This window comes from Gorilla gorilla, chromosome 6, assembly GCF_029281585.2.
Source record: "Gorilla gorilla gorilla isolate KB3781 chromosome 6, NHGRI_mGorGor1-v2.1_pri, whole genome shotgun sequence".
NCBI lineage: Eukaryota > Metazoa > Chordata > Mammalia > Primates > Hominidae > Gorilla > Gorilla gorilla.
Genome location: NC_073230.2, coordinates 79455442 through 79478688, shown reverse-complemented (window position 1 = coordinate 79478688; position 23247 = coordinate 79455442). Strand labels below are relative to the sequence as shown.

Below are 23247 nucleotides of genomic sequence, written 5' to 3'. Positions count from 1 at the left end.
TAAGAATAGAATTCAATAAATGCTCATCATGGAAGCAAAGATTAACTGGGGGATATCCAAAGACTACCAGTAGGTCCACAAAATCAATCCAATGAGTCAGAAGACACTTAAAAAATATAGATAAGTGGTTTTAAAAATCAGTGCCCAGTACTGAACAGGGTGAAAAATCTGACACCACATGTAATGACATCTCTCTAAAGCAGCACCTTCAAAGTGTGAATGACGGTTTTGCTTATACTTCATCTACGCAGTCCTGACCTGGGAGAGTGGGTGGCTTTCCATCTGGACCAAAATTTCACTAGCCTCCTTCATATTTATAAAATAATCTCTCTCTCTAGTTTGTCTTATTTCTCAAGCTTACTAGTCCATTTGATCATTGGAATGGAATATGAACACCATCATAAAATTACTGATTAGAATGAACCACATCACCTGAAGAATGCCTTTGCTTACTTAAGCTTCAATCTAATGCCCTAATCTTTCATCAAAGGTTAGAACTAAAACGAGTAACATGAATTCCATGTCTGAATTTTCTGGAAATCTGTAACTGGGGACATTGTCAGTTATACAGTGACTCTCAAAACCCACGTGAACATTTTCCTAAGAATTTAGAACTTAGCAAAAATATACCACTTCCCCCATTCTACACCCAAAACAAAATAAGGAGCTAGTTATCTTTTCTGAAAATAGGAATTATCACATTATTTCATTGTCTGGGCTATCAGGAACCTCTGTGCAACTTCGTAAGATGGGTGATTTACAAAGTTGTTTTCTCACCTCTCACATCTAGTACTTACTGTTATTCCTATTTTATTAAATTGCTTCAAATGCCTTTTTGAAAGCTATGGGGTAAAGATAACTATAATAGTAAAAAGATTTTTATTTCTTTATATAATTCTCCAATTTGTTCACATAATATTCCTCTGTTCAGTTCAAACATAGGAACTACAAAAGTTAAAGCAGGCCACGCCAAGTACGTTTTTGTTCTTTATGGTAGATAAAGCTGCTGATTGACAAAGATGATGTTCAACTGTTATAAAATTAATTTCCGTCTAAAAAAGAAATGCTTGATATTACAGAATATTCCATTGGAGAAATGTGTATTTAGGCATATAAATACATCAGCTGCAGACTATAAGATACATATGTGGTTTTACAGAACAAATATACCCTGTGAATAAGAAAAATGGAAATAGAGTAAAATTAGACCACCTATCTTCACCTTAACAATTTTAAAATCTAGAGGTAGCACGGTTATTTTAAATTTATTTTAACTGCCTATTATGTTTGGCTAAGGAGATTTTTATAGCCATACATTGAACATATACACACTATGTAATGACTTTGCTTCTTGGCAAGCAGCACTCTTTTAAAAAATCTAATTTATTAGTAGAAATGTTACAGTCATAGCTTAATGCCAAAAATCCCAGATGGGCAGGTTAACAATTGTCAAAGGATCTGATACCTGAATTGGGATGAGGAATGGAGAAAAGAGGAACAAATGAAGGTTAAACTAAAACACACTGCAAATGAAAAGGAGGGAAGTGTTTAATTTCTCATTGGGGTCACGCTAACAGTAGTCAACAGAATCTATATCACATAGAGTATTAGAATTCAAATGTGAGTGACCACACCAAACGGAACTAGAATCCTTTAAGCAATTTGACGAGAGAAAAGAAACTCTCCCTATTACTGGCCCAGGATGAAGTGTTGCTGACATCCCTCTTCATATCATTTCCAGATTTAAGACATGCTTCCTCTCCAAGGCACATCTTCCCTGATCTCTGAAATGGAAACATGAAAATCTCAAATGATTCAAAAGAATGTTAAATGCCCTCTGATATAATACTGTGCTAAATGTTTTTTTACATCATTGGTAATTTGTTTTATAAAATTGGGAAATTATTTCTCCTTTACACAGAAAAACATAAGCTTATGATCATTTATAACAGAGAATTTTAAAATTGATGCCTGCCTGCTTACCTCTAAGACATGCTTTGAGAAATCTCTTGTGATCAATTTGTTTGAATGTTCTACATCATGACTTTTCATATACAAGATTTTTCACAAATTGCTGGTTTCTATACTCCCTGAAATCTCGGCTTAGTTTAGCTTTTTTGTTATATGGTGCAAGACTTTGAATAATTTGATTTTTCCCCATCAGTGACAGAAGTCTAGAAGCATTCTGTGGGATCACATATAAAAATGCAGCCCCTCTTACTAAATTAGGTCTGTTTTGAAGTTTTCAGAATCAGAATTTAATAGAGAATTTAGTTATTTATGTATTTCCCTTCCTTACAAGTGTTTACATACTTGGTAACATCCAATTACTATTATTTTCACCTCTAACTCCTAATGGTTGAAGACTGTATCTCTAACTTTCATAAACACAAAAACTGGGAATAAATTCTAAGAATGAACTAGAAGGGAAGCCCCAAATCACCTAATCCTCAACACTCTAACTATCTTGGGTCTTTGGTCCAGACACAATCTTTCTGAGCTTCCATTTCTGAATCAAGAAAGAACAGCAGACTTGGAACCCTAACAGCTCTATAAACCAAGACTTCTCTCCACTTCTTATATTCACTTTCTCCCTTCCCTTCCTCAATATCCTCCCATAAAAATACTGGTAAGAGGGCCTGAGGGATGTAAATCTTATGTTTCTGTTTCAGGTAGAAGCAGCAGCCCATAGGACATTCCTCAGTACCTTCCACACAGAAGGCTGTCGATAGACACCTATTGAATGGTGAGTGAATAGGCACACGAATGAAAGAGAAGGGAGCACATGGATGAGAATTTTATTCCCTGGTCTCAGAATACTCTGATGCATCTTCCAATAGCACTGGATTCTTATGCAGTTACAACCCACTTAACACTCAGATGTTCCTTGGATCATATGTGCAGTGACTCATTTTACTTTCATTTCCATCCATGGCAATCACACATGTTAACCTATTCAAATGAATACTTTCAAAACACTTAAATATTTTGGGTTTGTAGGAAGATGTTTGGAATACATTAAGCTTCTTTTCAATCTATAAATCACAAACTAAGCTTGTGAGTCTGGTTAATTTTCACGTTGCTCAGAATCTATCTCATTAACACTGTTAGAATGAAGAGACACACCCAATATTCTGATCCTCTGCCTTTTTACTTTTGAAGTGACAGCATTCTCTACCGGATCCTGGGTAGATTAAAAGGTATGCCCTACGGGTTGCATTATCTCTAAATCATTCATGATGTATTACGCTTAGTATAAACGAGTGAGTCCCATTTGCACAATTGCCCTATTAATTTACTCATCATTGATTTACACCACTTTTGCTGAAGTTCTTCTACCAGACCCCTATTTTATATGCATTCTCACTAGCTCAGTTTTAGAATTTTTCTACCGTTCAGGCCTCTCTATCTCATCGTTCTTCCATTTGTCTTCATTTATACATCTTTTATCTCCATCCTCTCCAGTTCCTCCCTCTCCTGCCTTGATCAGTTTCTTCTTGCTTCTCCATTTTCTGTCTCCTTTGGCCTTCCTCCTCTCTTACTTAAGAGCATCTAATAAATCTCCAATTAGAGGTTGGCAGTACAGAGAAAAGACACCTGAAGACTAAGAAGCACAGGCAGACCAAACCCAGGAAGACGAAAAAAATGCATAGAGCGGGTAAATGAAGTCTGAAATCTAATCTGATGACTTCAAGTATTAAATTCTTTACTAAGGGGAAACCTTTGGCAAAGCTTTTTTTTGTTTTTTGAGACGGAGTCTTGCTCTGTCGCCCAGGCTGGAGTGCAGTGGCACGATCTGGGCTCACTGCAACCTCCGCCTCCCGGGTTCACGCCATTTTCCTGCCTCAGCCTCCTGAGTAGCTGGGACTACAGGCACCCGCCACCATGCCTGGCTAATTTTTTTTGTATTTTTAGTAGAGATGGGGTTTCACCGTGGTCTCAATATCCTGACCTCGTGATCGACTCGCCTCGGCCTCCCAAAGTGCTGGGATTACAGGCGTGAGTCACCGCGTCCGGCCTGGTAAAGCTCTTAAAATAAAGATGACAAAAATTGTGCCCTTATACAACCTTGAAGAAGCCTTTAGTTTTTTTCCCCCATGCCTCATATCTTTAGAGGCTTGTTTTACTATTCAGCTAAAAAGCAAAAATTCTCTTCCTTCAGCTGTAGCCAGAATCTAATCAACACCTTTGGGGGAATATCTAAGATCAAAACACCACTGGGAATATCTAAGGGCTGAAATATAAGTATTACCACTGTGATTTCCACAGTAAGGTTTTAAAATTCTCATTTCATAACATTTTTTGGTGAGCTAAAAAAAAATTTTTTTTTTTTTGAGAAGACATACGAAACTCATCTCTTGTGGGTTCGCTCTCCTTCTTCATCTTAAAGACTCATTTGATTGGCTTGTCCAAACAAAAACTACAAGTTATTTTATGCAAAAATGTACATAATAAATGCACAACTGAAAATAACATTAAAGATAAATATTACTTTCCTTCTCCCTACCTCTTGTAGGTGAGAATGTTATTTTAATTTTACTTTGACATTTTTAATTCTAATATGTGAGTGGACAAAAAGAAGGTGGTCAGCAATGCTCTAAACTACTGGGAGGAGCCACTAGTTTAGTTGAATAATCTTTATTTAATTTCATTAGTCCCTATAATTTGCTAATCCATTCATTAGTATCTGACTTACTGGCTTTTGCTCAGCTGGCATTTCTGACAGGAAACACTGTATTTCTAATATTCTGACAGCATGTAAAAATATAGAAGTACACTACAAATAAATAATAATTTATCCAGAATATGAAACTCTGGGCCAAGGACCACAAGTCATTCATCTTTGTAACATCAAAGAGTGGTACAACAGTCGAAGGTGTAAGAAGAGGAGGACCCATCAGGACCACACCCTATTCTCAACATTTCCCTAAGTTCTGACCCTGTCCATGAAACTCACCACAGTTGAAGAGATACAGAGATCCAGCGAATCTCATAAGGAGCAAAACCAGAAGAACAGCAACATGTAGAACTGAGACAAAAAGGAGAAGAAATCAAGGCAACCAACATTCATAGTAAATCAAGGCAAGTTTCAACCTGGTAAAAGCAACAACTTAATTGTCTTGTAGTTTGATTCTGGAGATTAATGTAAAAAATATGATTCTTATAAGGAATACAGTGATGCTGGGAGTTTCTAATACGTTGCCTTAGAAAGAGACCCCTATGATCAAAGTTCCATTCAGCAAAATCTTAGAAAATGGGTAGCTCATGTGTCCAATTTTGGGACTCATTTTCTTGATTTATGAAGATATTGATGTTTTTATAAGGACAAAGAGGCTGGACAACATGATCCCTATGGTAGCTTTCACTAAAATTCCACGAAAAAGATTTTGGAAATAACCTATTCTACTCTTCTAAGAAATACTACTTTAGGATCTACCACTCTTCACTTATATTCAGTAGCATATTTTAAATGTTTTAAAACATTTTAAAGACAAGTATCATTTTCTCTTTAAACACAATATTAGTATTTTAAAGGATCCTTAAAGTTTTCATTAGATTTCCTTTTAGCTTAGGTTGAAAATGTTTTTCATCAGAAATACATCTTTATATTTGTTTGGAAAATAAAATTTCTCATACTCTAGCATAATCATAGTATTTCAGAGTTGAAGGAACAGTTGAAAATACAATCCAGTTTTGTTTTATGTTTTAGAAGACTTTCTGTTTTAGTTTTAAAAGTGTAGAGAGTATGGTGGTACACATGCAGGACCCTGCGACTCCAAACTCCAGCTTAAAGTAGACTCACTTAGAATCTATCCATTTATGTTTTACTGATACTCTTCCACAGGTAAACCTTTAACCCTTCAGTATCTTCCTGTTGCTCTCAGGTGACAGACTGGAACCTACACCTGGCCTTCAAGACCCTGCACAAGGTTGCCGTTCTTACCCCATTTTTACGCTGCCAATGACCTCTCTGAAGGCCTGCTTTCTGCACTCCATTCTCTGAGAACATTTTGCTCATCCTCTATTGCACCACTGAAACAAGTCCTTTCCTGTTTCAGAGTCTTTGAACGTGCTGCTTTCTCTGCCTAAAGACTTATCACTCCCACCTTTACCTGGCTAACTCTTACTCAGCCAATAGATATCAGCTCAAATGTCATGTACAAGCTAGTCTACATTCACAGCCCCTTACAACATTGCTAATAGCAACTGCCATGTCTTTCATTTAGTAATTCAAACTTTGTTTCATATAGGTCTTGCCTGCTGGGATGTAAGCATTAGGAGGGCACAGTGACCACATCTCCTGTTCATTAACATATTCCAGCATCTTACTCTATGCCTAATATACAGAAGTGGCTCAATAAATATTTGATGAATGAATACATGTGCTAATGGAGGATCCTATGGATACAAAGACATACACAAACATCAAGAGATAACTATCAATATTAAGTATCAAATAAATGTCAATGTATGACCCAGATGAAGGCTCTTAAGGAATTTGGAAGAAGATATCAGTACATGGAAGCAGCTGAAGAAGATTTCAGGGAGACAAAAAAGACAACATGTATATGTGCTAAGATTGATGCTTACTGCATGACTTACTCTCACTAAAATAAATTGTCTCAACAATTACATTGCTCCTGATTTCCAAACATGAGAATACTGCTAGCAGGCCTAAGAGTCCATTTATGTCTGGGCTAACTCCAAAGACAAATGGGTTTCCACTGTACAACACTGTCCCAACTATTACAAAATAAACACTGCCTAACAAAGGAGGCAGCACGAGGGCTGGGCCTTGAGGAACAAATACTGAAGGGTTTCTCAGAGCATATGTGTTTTATAAATACCAAGTTGGAAATATACTCTACTACACAGTCATTACGGTTCCTGAAGGTTACATGGTATAGGCATGCTGAATGGGAATTTACTAATTTATTCCAAATATAATTCCCATGTTGACTCAAATGTTAAGAGCTTCTGACAGCAGAGAGGCTCATAGAGAAATCACCCCATTTGCCCACTAAAAAAAAAAAAATCAGCATGGCTCATACTATGCAGTTTTATTGTTAACTACTTTCAAATTACAGTATCTGGTTATTTGTATCCATAAAGGCAAGCAATGAAGACATTTCAATACAACAAAAAGGAAACAATAGTAAAAAAAGCTGCGCATGCAGAGGAAAGGGGCCCTTTTTTGACCTCTCTTTCAAATCCCTGCATCTCAGAAAGCAGGAAGGAGTCTAGAGTTTTTGATTTCAGTATTCCTCAGAACAATCCTGGACCTCTGGATGGATCTTCCCTGGCTTTCTGATGCTGAGTCTTCCTTTCCAGTGCTGGAGAGTAGACCAGCTGAAAGTGGGCCAGACCCCATCTCTACATCACAGTTATTTTCTATCAGTTTCATCTTCTTTATAACGAACTTGAGAAAGTTACCTCTATGAAGGCTTCTATGAAGCAGAATGGAAGTTCATTAAGACCTTTTGCTCTCTGACCTGCTGTGCTTTCTATTATCAAGAACCACTCTGAAAAGGCCAAAACATATGAAAAGGTGTTCAACCTCAACTACAATTTTAAAAATGCTAATAAAAACAAAAATAGATTTTTTTTTTAACCAATCAAGTAGGTAAAGATGGGGTGGGGTGGGAGATGGCTGATATCCTGTATTGGTGAACAGATGAGGAAATGGTCCCTTCCTAACACATAATAACATGAAGACAGAGCCTTTGATGCAGCAATCCAGAAATTGCTAGGAATTGATCCTAAAATGATCACTGGGTAAGTGTGACAAAAAGAAAGTACATGGCAGCCATGCCATTAAAGTGACAAACTGCAACCAATCTAAATGTCCATCAATAGGGAAATGGTTAAAAATTATGTTTTATCATACAATGATATAATATGCAGTCACTAAAAATTAAGATTATGTATTGATGTGAAACATGAAGATAAGGTATTGATGTGGAAAAATCGCCATAATTTATTGTGAACTTAATATAGGACATCCAGTATTGTTATATGTACTGGTAATTTTTTATTTTTATTTTGCAATGATCATATAGTAAATTTTATAATGACAAAACAAAATAAAATATGATTTTGGGTGAGAGAGGTAATCCAAGATGAGAGACACCATCCAAGAAGAATTATAAATATGCAATTAGATAAACTACGGGACTGTGATATACTAGTATGATCTGATTTTGTCTTTGAAAAGTAAGATAGCTGGTTCCTAACTGACAGGATGAACCTCTTCCTTCCTTTCTTCCTTCCTCCCTCCCTCCCTTCTTTCCTTTTTTAAAAAATGATCTAACTTTAATGTCAGTCTGCCTCCTCACCAGACTCTTTTTTCTTTTGAAAACTCAACAAACTAGGGCTTCCAAAGGACTATTCTAAGTAGAGATTCTAAATTCATGCCATGTTAAATGAATGGTATCAAACAGATGTCAACAGCAACTTTAAAAAATAAGTAAAACCTAACTCAGTAAAATGATTCAAAATATTATAGACCATAACCAACTAGAAGTATACTTTATTCTCTTGTGGCATATGTATATATGTGTGTGTATACATACATATATACACATACCACAAAAGAACTATATGCAGTATTTCATTGATTCCAAGATATACATTTTAAAGTATATTTACATCTCTGAAATTGGAATGCATCTTAACATCAGTGGCATGTCAGTTTGACATGTAAGTTTGTTAGTGTAGTTTTTTAGAGGTACATAAAATAATGTTGCATCTTGCAAGTGATGGCACTTTTAATTCAATGAAATATGGTTTTATTACCACAACAGTTCATTCTTTTAATGGTGCAGAGAAGCACAGATAAATCAGGTATTAAATGCTATTAACCCTTCCTTTCACAAAACAAAACATAAACAAAAGAAAACTATTACTATTTTCTCCAGGTAGAGCAATTTCTCCCATTCCACCCATATGTAAGCCACTTTGCACAGAAACACTCACATTGACAATACAGCTATCTTAATATTTCGATTCAAAGCACAAGCTAATATTCTGAATGGTACAAACAGTAGCTTTTTCAGGATTCCAAATCCATCTTCTACCCTACTATAGTATATAAATGACATAAACTTCTCATCAACAGCATAAAAAATTCATATTCTGTCTATATAGAAGCTGCTATGTTAGCTTTATGTCAACAATTGGTCTGATTTTTTTAATAGCATAAATGTTTAAAGAGGTAGCAATGCCTGTAAAATATCTATGGGGATATGAAAGCTGATATACATCAGGATGGAGGCATTTCTTGAAGAGGGAGCAATTCTCCATATTTTGTCTTGCTCAGTCCGCCATTCCTTCTTCCACAAAATCCCTCCTCCTAACAGTTCATTTCACATTACTTCTATCAGCTAAATATGGCAAGTGTGCTAGCTTGCTCCTGCACTGCCAGAATAACAAATACCTTCTTCACAGGGGCTGTGGTCTAAATGTTTATGTCCACTCAAAATCTACATGTTGAAATCCTAACTACCAAGGTGATGGTATTAGGAGGTGGGCCCTTAGTGGAGGTGGTTAGGTCATGAGGGTGAAGCCTTCATGAGTGAATTAGTGCCTTTAGAAAAAAGGCCCTAGGAGCTTGTGTACCCCTTCTACCATGTAAAGGACACAGCTAGAAGGTGCCATCTACAACCAGAAACTAGGCCTCACAAGACAGTGAACCTGCCAGCATCTTGATCTTGTAATTCCCAGCCTCCACAACTGTCAGAAATAAATTTCTGTTGTTTATAAGCTACCTAGTTTTTGGTATTTTGTTATAGCAGCCTGAGTGGACTAAGACAAAAACTGGTACCAAGAAGGGAGGGTACTGCTGTAACAAATAACTAAAATATGGAAGCAGAAGTGGCTTTAGAACTGGGTGATGGGTAGAGTCTGGAAGAGTTTTGAGGTGCATGCTAGAAAAGGCCTACGATTTTACAGTCATCTTTTTTTAATAGGAAACATGTTCTGAAACAAGGCAAGCCCCACAAGGTTAACATGCCCAGGGAAGGTATGGGCACCCCAAATATTGCTCCCCAGCACACACACATTGTAATCAATGAGCATTGCTCCAAGAACTCAAAATTATCATTAAAGATTAATCTGACTTTCTATCTACATATCTGAAATCCTAACAATGCATGCTATGCTCTTTGATCAATCTATGCGGTTTGTTCTGGGTTTGATTTTTGTTGTTATGGGTCAGGGGGTTGGGGTGGAAGAAAGCAGCAGATAAGAGTAGAGTACTGTTCTGGCTTCCTCACTGAAACCGCACCTGAAATTACATAGTCTTTATCCTTTCACATTTGCTCTGTACTAGCTGGAGAATGACAATAGCCTTTAAGTGCTTAGCATATGTTATTTGCTTATTGATACAATATGTAGATCTGAAACATTACTCCGAATCTTCAAAGCACTAAACAAATATTAAATGTTTACAACAAGTAAGTACATTTGGTAAGTATGATAGAAAATACACACTGGATTGTAATACCCCAAACAGATCATATTTTTCTTCTCTGTATGTTAACAAATGTTTGAACCCAGGTCTTCCTTTAGGTTTTCAAATGGTTGGTCACTTTCTATTCTCTGAATGTCTTTTCTATGCTCCTGTTTCCACCCTATCGCTTTAACTACAGAGAAGAAAACTTTCTACAGCACTTGCTGTCTCTTTTTCTCTTCACCAAGAGACGATCAAAGCAGGGAACCTCCACTGGGCCAAGCTGTGGAATGGGTGGGATCCCCCTAATTGCAAACTAATCTCTTTCTCTAGATATGTTTCGCTCTGTATTACAGGTAAAGCACAGATGAGGCTGGTCTGTACTGCAGGTACAGCATAGATGAGGCTGCCATTCACACAGGCCTAGGCACATCCCTATAGGATCTCAAGGTACAAATTATGGGCAGAGGGATAAAAAGCTTAACTTTAAGAGGATCTGGTCAACTCTCTCCAATTCAGCTTTCACTTGAGTACCCCAAATTTAAGGGATTGTTGGATGTTTACCCCGATATCCATAAAGTTCATAGTTTGGATCTTTTATCATTCATTCATTATCACTTTCCACACACACAGAGACAGATAATAGATACAGATAAAAAAAATAAGAACGTGGATATGGGTATGGAGACACAGATACACTATTTGCCAGGTCCATGAAGGAGAGAAGTAAAATCCTAATAAATTTATTATACTTCTTTTCAAATTTTGTCAGTGTTAGACAAAAATACCTATACATTATTGAGCAAACTTAAGAACTAGTGAGCAACAAAGAAGAAAAACCAATAGACTCTTCTTATTACATGTGTAAAATCATAACCTGGCTGTCAATATAGGTTTCCAGGCTAATAATGTGTCAATCCAAAATACCCCACTGTGGTGTTGTGTTGGGTTTGGGGATGGAGTGTTTTTGTTTGGGTTCTTAACAATCAATGAACTGTTCAAACCTCCAAGTGTTTATAGTTTGTTCTTTTTCTCCATGACTGAAGCCAAAGATCCTCTAAAAAGTTTCCCTTATTTGGCCAGGCACAGTGGCTCACGCCTGTAATCCCAGCACTTTACGAGGCCGAGGCAGGTGAATCACAAGGTCAAAAGATCGAGACTAACCTGGCCAACATGGTGAAACCCTGTCTCTGCTAAAAATACAAAAAAAAGGAAATCAGCCGGGCATGGTGGCGGGCACCTATAATCCCAGCTACTCAGGAGGCTGAGGCATGAGAATCGCTTGAACCCGGGAGGCAGAAGTTGCAGTGAGCTGACATCGTGCCACTGCACTCCAGCCTGGGGACAGAGCAAGACTCTGTCTCAAAAAAAAAAAAAAAAAAAAAAAAAAAGAAAGAAAGAAAAAAGAAAAAAAAAGTTTCCCTCACTTATTCCTAAAGCAGTGAACACTCTGGCTCATGAAGAGAGTAGAGGAGTGGGCAAATGAGGTGAGGGACAAGATGAGAGAGCTCTAGAGCTGTAACTACTATTTATTGAGCCCTTATTATGTGCAGACACTGTGAAGCAACTGATACATACTACATCATTTAATTGACCCCTCCCCATAATCTTGTGAGGCAGGAATTATTATTCTCATTTCGTAAGTAAAGAACTATGCGTTCAACTACAGTTGTAATTTGCTCAAGGTCATATAGCTAGCAAGTGGAGGAGGTGGGATTCCAACCCAGGTGTGCCTCATTCTAAAGTTTGTGGTCTTTACTGCTATATTATATAACTCTTACTGTAGACAAATATATTTTTGTGAAAATAATTTTACAATGGAAGGGGGCATCAGATAGCTATAGCCAAAGATGCACTCTGGCCTACTTAATCCAAAAGACGATAGAGCTGGAACTTTTGAGGTGGCAGGCTCCTTCTGGACAAGATCATGACTTGTATAAATCTTCTCAACAGTACATCTTCTGAACCAAGGTAAACCAAAGTGCTATCACCTATCAAATGTAGTAGTTCCGTAATTTTAGTGTAGACTTGGGAAACCTTAACACACAATTACTAGAAACAAAGAATCTTTTAAATAAACTCCATTTCCTGTCACACCAAAGGCTGATTCCTTTCTGGGCAACGCTCATTTGGGCCTGATTAAATTGCTGTGATGAACTTAAGAGCTGAGACTGCCCTTGAGCTGAACATCTATCTGATCTTTAATTCTACTACCCACTCATTTCTTGCAGAGCTCACAATTCTCTTTGTCCCACTGGAGTAGCCTCGTTCGGGTTCTGCATCAATATGTTCAGTGCTGAATTCATTTCTGCAGGGAGTCCAGTACATCTGAACTTTCCAGAATCATTTGGCCCCCATTACTGGTAAGCACTGCTCTTAAATAGGTTGTAACTCCAGCTAATAGGCTCCATAATCATAGGTGAGTTGAACAAAAGGGTCCAAGAGAGAGTGCCATCAGTCATTTTTATTCCCATCAATAAGCTGCAAAAGGCAGAAACTTTCCGATTTCAGAATATCATGGTTTCAATTTGATATTCAGTGCTTATTAGAGATGCAGGGGGAGAAGAGGAAGAGGCCCATCCAAAGGTATACAAAATCCCAAGGCCTAAATTAAATGCATTATTATAAATATAATTCACAAAGACAGAAAATAAAGCATTTTCCAATAAAATGATTTTGAGTTTTAAGAAGTCTCATCTAAACTACTGGAGGCCAAAGCACTTAAGAATCTTCCTTCCAAAGATGAACCTGACTACTTAACATTATTTAGTAGAAACGTAGAAAAAACAACTTTGTTGGCAGTTTGACATTCTCTTTTGGTCTAAGTGATAAGTAATGAGAGTACTCCATAAAATCCTAAAAGAACGACAACAACCAAACAACAGAAAACACTTTCGGGCTGATTTTCAGTATGTCTGAGAAATTCCTAAGGTTTCCTTTAATGACAATCTTACCTTTAAATTATAAACATTCAGGTATAGCTGATATTTATATTTCAATGCTTTTTAAAGTGAATCCTCATTTGTATGCATGTATGTATGCATGTACATATGTACGTATGTGTGTGTATGTATGTATGTATGTATGTGTGTATGTTTTTGAGAGACTGTCTTACTCTGTCACCCAGGCTGGAGTGCAGTGACACACTCTCACTCACTCAGCCTCCACCACCCAGGCTCAAGCCTCCCACCTCAGCCTCCCAAGTAGCTGGGACCACAGGTATGTGCCACTACACCCAGCTAATTTTTGTACTTTCCGTAGAGATGAAGTTTTACTATGTTGCCCAGGCTGGCTTCAAACTCCTGGGCTCAATCAAGCGATCCTCCTGCCTCAGCCTCCCAAAGTGCTGGGATTATAGGCGTGAGCCACTGTGCCAAGCCTAAAATGAATCCTCATTTAAAAAATACTTACCACAAAATACATCCTACTACTATTATGTACAAACATTCACACTGAAAGGTTATTATTCTGTGCTTGCTAAGAACAAATTGGTCTAATGTAGAATAGAGCAATCTTGTATTCTTGCTTGAGGATAATGAAATAAAAGTACCCACAAACGTCTGTAATGTGCACAGGTATACCTTCTGCCCAGGAATATGTTCGGATGCACCAGATTAAAGGGAAGAATGGTTCATGTTACCAATCACCCAAAACTTCTCCAAATGCCTACTAAGCATTCCTAATAGAGTACTGTCATACACACACACACACACATACATACACGCACACACAAATACACAAGGCAAATGAAATCTAACCTTTTTACTAAAATGGGTAACATATTCTTGACTTGATAGCTTTTTGCTCTCTTTGTAGATATTTAGGTTTCTAATAAGACTATGTTGCTACTCACATTTTGCCCTATCATTTACATAGTCTGGGCCCTGACATACACAACAACAAAAAACAGAAATCTAGAATCTGTCCTGCAGATGCTTTCCTTATCAATATCTTTTTTTCTCCTTTGCCTGACTTTAAGATACTTACTTTAAGATAGATTATTAGTCTATTTGTTACTCTCTATCAAAATAAAATCTCCCCCCGTAATACTATCTTCAATAAAGCACTCTTGCATGCCTCAAGCAATGATGTGACCATGCTGTCACAATGGGCACAGAAAGGGAGAGTGCAAGGGACCCTTAGAATATTTTAATACTTTAATTACCACATCTTAAAATGCAGTTTCCTTGAGTACTAAGAGTCAAGATTAAAATCCAAGGTTTCCCCTCATTTGTGATCCTCTTTAAAGTCTCTGTGACAGTATTAACACTCCTGATCACTCCCTTGCCAGGTTTCTTGGGGTAAGTCCATCCTTTATCTATCATTCTCACCTTGCTGAAGGTTCCTTCTGTGTATCACCACCTTCTTCTCACTAAGGGAGAAATGCTCAAGAGGCTCTGTCTTATATTCTATCTTCACAATCTCGATCATCCAAAGGCTTCAATTAATACCTCTATAGAGGCTCTCCTAGGTCTGAAATCCAGTTGTCCACTGGACAGATCCATCCTAGGAGTCCATCAAACTCCAGATACAAACTCTTCAATGTGGCCTACAAAGCTCTCAACTACTGGCCTTGACATGCCATTTCGGCCTTAATTCCCATTACAAAACCATGTATATTTCATACTGAGAACAAATGGATGGTTGTCTATTCCAAGAATGCCCTGTTGCTATCCTGCCTTGCTATCCATTTTACATCCCCTTCCCCACATCTTTCCGGATGCAATCTTAACTATCTTTTGAAGGCCAGTTACCAACGTTCTTTACTCCTCAGTCTGATAAACTCTTTTCTTTGAAACTCAAGCCTATTACTAGCCTTCTCTTATGACACATGACTCTATCTTTCCTCATAAGGATTTTTGGGGGCTTCTTAGTCAATCCATAGAATAAGAAAAGCCCGCAACTGAGAGACCTATATTAACAGGTTGCCTTAGTAAAGGAATACTTATAATATTATATGAAATGGTCACAAAATTGGGCCAGGCACAGTGGCTCAAACCTGTAATCCCAGCACCTTGGCAGGCTGAGGCAGGCAGATCACCTGAATTCAGGAGTTAGGGACCAGCCTGGCCAATATGGCAAAACCCTATCTCTACTAAAAATACAAAAATTAGTTGGGTGTGGTAGCTGGGACCTCTAATCCCAGCTACTCGGGAGGCTGAGGTGGGAGAATCACTTGAACCCGGGAGGCGGAGGTTGCAGTGAGCCGAAATCACACACACCACTGCACTCCAGCCTGGGTGACAGAGCAAGACTCCATCTCAAAAAAAAAAAAAGTCACAAAATTTACTTTAGAGAAAAAAAATAAAAACTACTTAAATTAGACTACATGTACTTTACGCATTTTTGCAAATAAGAAACAGTTTTGTTGTATTTTATTTATTTTACAATTGATATTTTCTGAGAAATCGTTGAATATTTTATATGCATATTCTTGAAAATACTTCATGTACACTCTTTCTTTGATTCTGAGCTATTTGTATCTCTAGTGACTATCACAAAGCAGGTACTCAATGTCAGAAAAAAAGAAAACTGAAATAAGAAAGGGAAAGATGTAACATTCAAAAACATTATGAGAGCAAATCTGAAACTGAAACAGAGGAATGTCCAAATGTTAGCTACAGAGATGGAGGCAGAGGAGGACAGACATACTAATTGCCAGAAATTTTCTCAGGTAATAAAAGAATGTGTGCGTGTCTGTATTAATACGTTCTCATGCTGCTATAAAGAACTGCCCAAGACTGGGTAATTTATAAAGGAAAGAGGCTTAAGTGACTCACAGTTCTGCATGGCTGGGGAGGCCTCAGGAAACTTACGATCATGGCAGAAGGGGAAGCAAACACATCCTTTTTTACAAGGTGGCAGGAGAGAGAAGAATGAGTGCCCAGAGAAGAAAAAAGCCCCTTATAAAATGATTAGACCTTGTGAGTACTCACTATCACAAGAACAGAATGGGGGAAACTGCCCCCATGATTTAATTCTCTCCACCAGATCCCTCCCACAACACATGGGGATTATGGGAACTAAAATTTGAGATAAGACTTGGGTGGGGACAGAGCCAAATCATACCAGTGTCTGTGTATTTTATTGTGGCAAATATACAATTTTTTTTTTACCATTCTAACCATTTTTAAGTATATGGTCAGTGGCATTAAGAGTATTCACATTATTAATCATCACCAACATTCATTTGCAGAACTTTTTCATCATCCCAAAATGAAACCTTGTGCCCATGAATGGGTAACTCCCTATCCCACTGTTCTTCCCAGTTCCTGGTGACTTTTTGTCTCTGTGAGTTTGACTACTCTAGGTACCTCATAGCAGTGAAATCCCACAATATTTATCCTTTTGTGTGTAGTTTATTTCAATCAGCATAATGTTTTCAAATTACATTGATTCATTCGTATTGTAGTGACTGTCAGAATTATCATCCTTTTTAAGGCTAGGTAATAATGTTACAGGCTGAGCATGGTAGCTCATGTCTGTAGTACCAGGCAGGAGGACTTCTTGAGCCCCATAGTTTGAGGCTGCAGTGAGGTGTGATTGTGCCACTGTACTTCAGCCCCAGTGACAGAATAAAATGCAACTCAAAAACAAAAGTAATAACAATATTCTGTTTTATGGATATACCACATTTTATTTATCCATTTACAAACTGATATACATGTGGGCTGTTTCCACTTTTTAGCTATTATGAATAATGCTTCTATGAACATTGGAATACAAGTATCTGTCCAAGTCCCTGTTTTTAATTTCGATTATATACCCAGAAGTGTGACTGCTGAATCATATATGGTAATTATCTGTTTCATGAGATCCCTTCCATCTCTACCATTCCGATTATAAAACTTAGAGCTTTAAACCCATTACAGACCTTAAGCTTGAGCATATCAACCTGCGCTCGCTCTCTCTTTCTCACTCACTCACTCACAACAATAACAAAAAAAATTGAAGGCTGGGCACAGTGGCTTATTCCTGTAACCCCAGCCCTTTGGGAGGCTGAGGCAGGCAGATTGCTTGAGCTCAGTTCAAGACCAGCCTGGGCAATATGGCAAAACCCTGTCTCTAAAAAAATACAAAAGTTAGCTGGGCATGGTGGTGCATGCCTGAGGTCCAGGCTACTTTGGAGGCTGAGGTGGGAGGATCGCTTGAGCCAGGGAGGTTTAGACTGCAGTAGAGTCATGATTCATACTACTGCACTCTAGCCTGAGCAACAAAGCAAGACCCTGTCTCAAAACAAAAAAAGATGAGTTTCTATATAAAATAAAGAAGCCCTTTTAAGGGAAGGAAAGAGGGAGAGAAAGAAAAAAGAAGGAAAATGCTGAAGATATTAAAAGAAGAAAAGAGGGCAGAAGAAAATATCAAGAACTTAAGGCAAATATGCTATAAGTAGAAGAGAGAAAAAGAAATCTGATATTTGGGACTCACGAAGCACCCTGAGGCCCACTGTACAAAATGCAACAGCTTACAGACATCAAAAGAGAGGAAAGCAAAGCAATTCAGGTTCATGGAGAAAGATGCCCTACTATCATTCATTTATTTTCCAATTTACAGTATCATTATTTTTACTAATTTATCTGGTTCTAAAATACCTCTAAGATTTTCTAAATCTTATTCAAGTACAGACATGGAGCAATATTTTTAAAATCTTCTCTTATAAATAGCCTATCAAAGTGATACACAGCTGACCCTTGAACCACACGGGTTTTGATCCACTTACATGAAGACTTTTTTCAACCAAATGCAGATTTAAAATACAGTATTCAAAAGATGCAAAACCCACACATACAGAGGGCCGACTTTTCATACACAGGGCTCTGCAGGACCCACTGCAGGACTTGAATATATATGGGGGTGAAGGTGAGGGGATACTGGAACCAATTCCCTCAGTATACCAAGGGGTGACTATAATTTTTAAAACTGCACGTGTCAATAAGTTACTATACTTGATTCTTGTATTAGAGTTTACATTTTTTCTATCCCTATGTTCATTTAAATATACAAAGATTGTAAGAAAATAGAATTCTAAGTTATAGAATGCCAGTAAAATAATAATAATAATAATAAAAGCTATAGGTAGTATAATACCAATACTGCTTCTTTAGAAATTTTATTATGTCTGGCTGAAGAAGGGGTTGGAAACAAATTATTCTGGTCCCAAATTACAACAAATCACAAAAAAGAGCTTTAAAATCAATCATATGTTGTATTATAAATCAGACACAGGCCAGGCACAGTGGCTGAGGCCGGCAGATTGCTTGAACCCAGGAATTCAAGACCAGCCTGGGCAACATGATGAAATCCTGTCTCTACAAAAACATATAAAATTAGCCAGGTGTTGTGGCAGGCACCTGTAGTCCCAGCTCCCTCCTGAGGTGGGAGGATTGCTTGAGCCTAGGAGGTGGAGGTTGCAGTGAGCCAAGATCGTGCCACTGCACTCCAGCCTGGGAGACAGAGTGAGACCCTGTCTCAAAAAAATAAAATAAATAAATCAGACACAAAGTGCAGATACTTAGAATTCCCCTCTGAGGAAGCAGAACTCAACTCACAGAATTTTTAAAAACCAGGAAGTTTACCTTATCTGGAGGTCTTGCTATGTTTGTCTAGATTGGTCTTGAACTCCTAGGCTCAAGCAATTCTCTGTCACAGCCTTCCAAGTAGCTGGGACTACAAGTGTGCACCACCTTGCCTGGCTCTTAACTTAGTGTCTTTCTAGAGATGTTTTCTTTACCTAGGAAAAGGGTCCCATTGTCTCTGGGGCTCAGTCTTCCCTAAGAATTAAAACAAACAAACAAACAAACAAAAAAAACAGCAACCATTTGCCAGAAGTACTATAGATGTATGAGAGCCGAAATCTGTTCTGTAAAACCTTCTTCTCCATGGATGCAAAATAGTTACCGGGTTTGTGAAAAAGACAGAAAAAAAAAAAAACGAGAGAACCCAATACCCCTGAGTAATTTGGCTTAGTCATTTTTAAAGTCTAAGAGACTAAACAGTAATAGGTTAGTGGTACACAGAAAAAAGATGCATTTTCAAAAGATGCCACCAAAAGAAGTGATGGGACTTCAGAGGTTCAGTATGACATACCCCATCAGGAATTACATGTCCCCTCTGATATTTTCATCTAAATGTTTATTGAACAAGCTCCTGCTTTCATCCACATTATTTTGATTAATGCATGAATAGGTTTAAAAATTACAGAAGAGAAATCTAAGGTGATTGTGCATTAAAATAAATGAAAGGATGACTCCTGGTTTACAGTCAGTATATTTCATGACTAAAATGTGTCCTATCTTTTTTTTTTTTTAATTTAACTACAACACACTTCCCTTGGTTTGGTTTTGAAGTAATGATATAAAATTCATTTTATCTCTTTTTCAAGCCTGGCTCTTTCATACATAACATCAGACTTGTCATATCTGAGGAATTATTAAAATAAGACGGAGCCTGCTATTTCTGAGCAGAAAAGCCTCTTTGAGCCGGCATCCTCAGGAGAGACGCAGGCTCAATCTCATTAGTTGGTGCTGAGACGCGTCCTAGTCTCCAGGTTCAAGGTGATGAAAGATTAGGGCGTTGGGCCTTGTCTCATTTTGTATGCAGCACACATCCCTCCCTGCCCGTGAACATGAAATTACATTGAACCTGGGGAGTCTAACTCCATTAATTTTAAATGGAAGATTAATTTAACAATATGCGGCAGATATTTGTTACAGACCTATCATGTAAAAGTGATGGTTAGCAATAAATTGTGGTGACTCATACTGGCCAGTGGCCCTGGCTCAAATAAATCAGGAGGCATTTACACATAATTGCTGTTTTTAAAGACAGGGATATGGGTGATGTGTTTCTTTGATGAAAGATTGGGCAACCCCATTCAAAGAAACAGCAGCTGATATTAAAGCCACAGTACTATTCTGCAGGGAGATGTTTTTGATTAGTATTTCTGGAATAATCATTTAGGAATAACAAATACTGCATTGATGTATAATAATCTTTTTTTTATAAACCCTGTGTAATAATTCTGAGGCATGAAATTGTCATGGTATTTTTATCAATTTCCTTAATTACAATAATAATACCCCCAGAAACAACAATTCGCAAGAGACGAAGAGAGGATGAAAAGGGAGAGAGAGGTAGAAAGGTAGCGCTGCTGATAAAGACAAGCAATTCTATTGATTTTCTACAAGTAATTATGATAATATATATTAATAATAATTGGTAAGACTTTGGAAGGGGCAAAAAGATACAATGGCAATTGAAGAAAAGCATTCTGAAGAAAAGAGTGTGAGATTTTCTAATTTAATGCCATTTTATAAAGATTTAGTAATATTTTTCTTTAAAGCAAATTCTCATCTTCTTTAAGCAACTGAAGGGAAAGAAAGGAAGACACAGAATGCCCTCATGCTTAACTGCTGTAAGGTAAGCAGTGCAGAAGAGAGGCCAAGGACGTCAGATGCTCGCAACACTTGTCAGGAGAGGCCTGAACTCCGGGGTGGAACCATCTAGTGTGAGGGTCTGCCTGCCCTCTCACTGAAGAGTGAAGATGTTATTCTAATCTCCTCTCCTCTGCAAGGCTTGCCCGCACTCAGGGGAAGGATGCTCAAGGACTTCTGTCTTCAGTCAAGCCCAATGTGATAGCAGCTTTGCTCCCGTCTCTTTTAATAAATTAACATGGGGAGAGGGCAGGGTAAAGATGATATGTCTTCCCTCCATGCACCCTCTCAATGTACTCAAGGGACTGCTGGAAAGCTGATTCAAAAACCTGTCTTCAGAAGTACACCTCATTCTGCTGCACTCTATTTAGCAATGTGAGAAGCAGGAGGGGGTAGTTAGCATTTGAAACACTACTTGATATGTCCCCTGGCTCAAGTCTTGAACCCCTCTCCAAGATATTCTTCCACAGAGCCATTGCAAATCAGATCCGATCACTTTCCCACTGCAAATCTTTCAAAAGGTCTTGCATGCCCACAGGATTAAGTCCGAACTCCTTAGTACACTGTACAAGGGTCTCAATGCCATTCTATTGCTGCCCTCTCCACTCATCCTCTGCTTCTGAAACATAAACACTACACTCCTAAATGTTCAACTTCAAGGTCCCAGGACTGGCGTGCACTACCACACCAATTTTTCCACATACCTTTGCCCTGAATGCTCTTCTCAATCCTCCTCATCTGATAAACTCCTATTCATCCTTCAAAACCCAATACTAACTCCACACCCTCTGTGAAATAGTAGATAATACTATTTTTGTTGTTGTTGTTACTTGCTGGGACCTGCCATATTCATTTTTCCTTGGCATCAACCCAGTAAACATAACACAATAGATAATCATGTTATATTCATAATAACTGGCCTACCTTAAAGAAGTTATTTCCCAAGACTAGACGGAATGTTTAGGATAGAGGGGATAGGCAGAAAAAAGACATGCTAATATATTTCATGGCTCTTTAATATCATGGTGACCAATTCTGTTTTTGTTTGTTTTTTTTGAGACAAGGTCCCGCTCTGTCACCTAAGCTGGAGTACAGTGGTGCTATCATAGCCCACTGCAGCCTCAAACTCCTATGCTTAAGCGATCCTTCCACCTTGGCCTTCCAAAGCACTGGAATTACAGGCACAAGCTGCTGTGCCTGGCCTCAATTCTGTTTTTTATTTCAATTTCACACATTACTGTATAGGAGTAAAAAAGGAAGCAACAGCAAATAGTAGGGCTCAAACATTAAGAATAATATATCTATCAAGAGCCAAAGAGTTTGGTTTGCTGTTATGGGCTATGAGAGAGGTGAGATAGTAAAATGGTAACAGAGCAGAAGCAAAAGCTGTTAGCGACTGATATTTATTAATGCTTACTATGTGACTTAAAGCGTTCTAAGTGCTTTACATGTGTTAATGCATCTAATCTTCTCTAAGAACCTTGATAAGACAGGCACTATTATCTTCATTTTGTAGGCAGGAAACTGAGGCAAAGAGAAGTCAAATAACTTGCTTAAAGTCATTCAGAAAGCAGGTGACAGCACCAGACTTTTAACCCAGACAAGTGAGCTTCAGACTCTCTCAAAGAATCCCATGAACCAGTGGGTCCTTACATGTGGCACCCACCTGTGACAAGACCAGAACACCCCCATCCCCCAGTTCTTGGAAGGAAGGTCTGAAAAGGTAATAGGAATTGTTCAAGGCTTCTACTAAGATACTGGGAAACCTGCATGACAAAGAGAACAACAGCACAAGGGAACAGCCAGAACTGCAGCAAGGCATCATGGCAAAAAGTAGGACTATTCCTCAAGCCTGGGTAAGGAGCGGAACACCAAGAAGCTCCTACCTGCTGTGAGGAGAAGAAGAGGATTGATAGAAACCTGAGCATCAGGCAGTGTCTGGCAATCACCGTTGTTACAGACAGTAGTCAAGATGCCACAGAGATTCAAAGCAAATCTGGGTTAAGGATGATAATTGGTTCAGAATGATATAATATTATTGAAGAACAGCTGCACAGACTCAAGCCCAGCTTCCTCAATGACCCTTTGAGAGGAGACGATTAAGGTTTTCATTCTAACATTTTCAAGTTAGGACAGGATCTTCTTCCAGGTGACAAAGTTAACACTCCTGGCTATTAATAGGGTCAGGTATTTTAAAGAAATTAGTGTTCCATATTTTTATATTCAGTATACTCTTATTTGAGCCCTAAGGTAAATGAAAGGTAAATTTCACTCCATGAGATCTGAAACACATTTTCAAGTAGCCAATTTAAAAAAACAACTAGTCCCATATAGTAATAATGATAATAATAGCAATAATAATAA

General features: G+C 38.0%; 1 protein-coding gene across 15 annotated transcripts in view; it reads right to left on the bottom strand.

The window, feature by feature from the left end:
- The window catches only part of AUTS2 (activator of transcription and developmental regulator AUTS2), a 1185632-nt gene that overhangs the window by 499913 nt on the left and 662472 nt on the right, over positions 1-23247 (bottom strand). The window contains exon 5 of one of the 15 annotated variants that reach the window (XM_004045533.5): positions 1525-1784. The exons of the other annotated variants lie outside the window; for them this stretch is intronic. Within the exon in view, the coding sequence (XP_004045581.2) occupies positions 1644-1784 (141 nt within the window). The 3' untranslated portion in view covers positions 1525-1643. Of the gene's footprint in view, positions 1-1524; positions 1785-23247 lie in introns of those variants that run through there. 15 annotated transcript variants of the gene reach the window in all.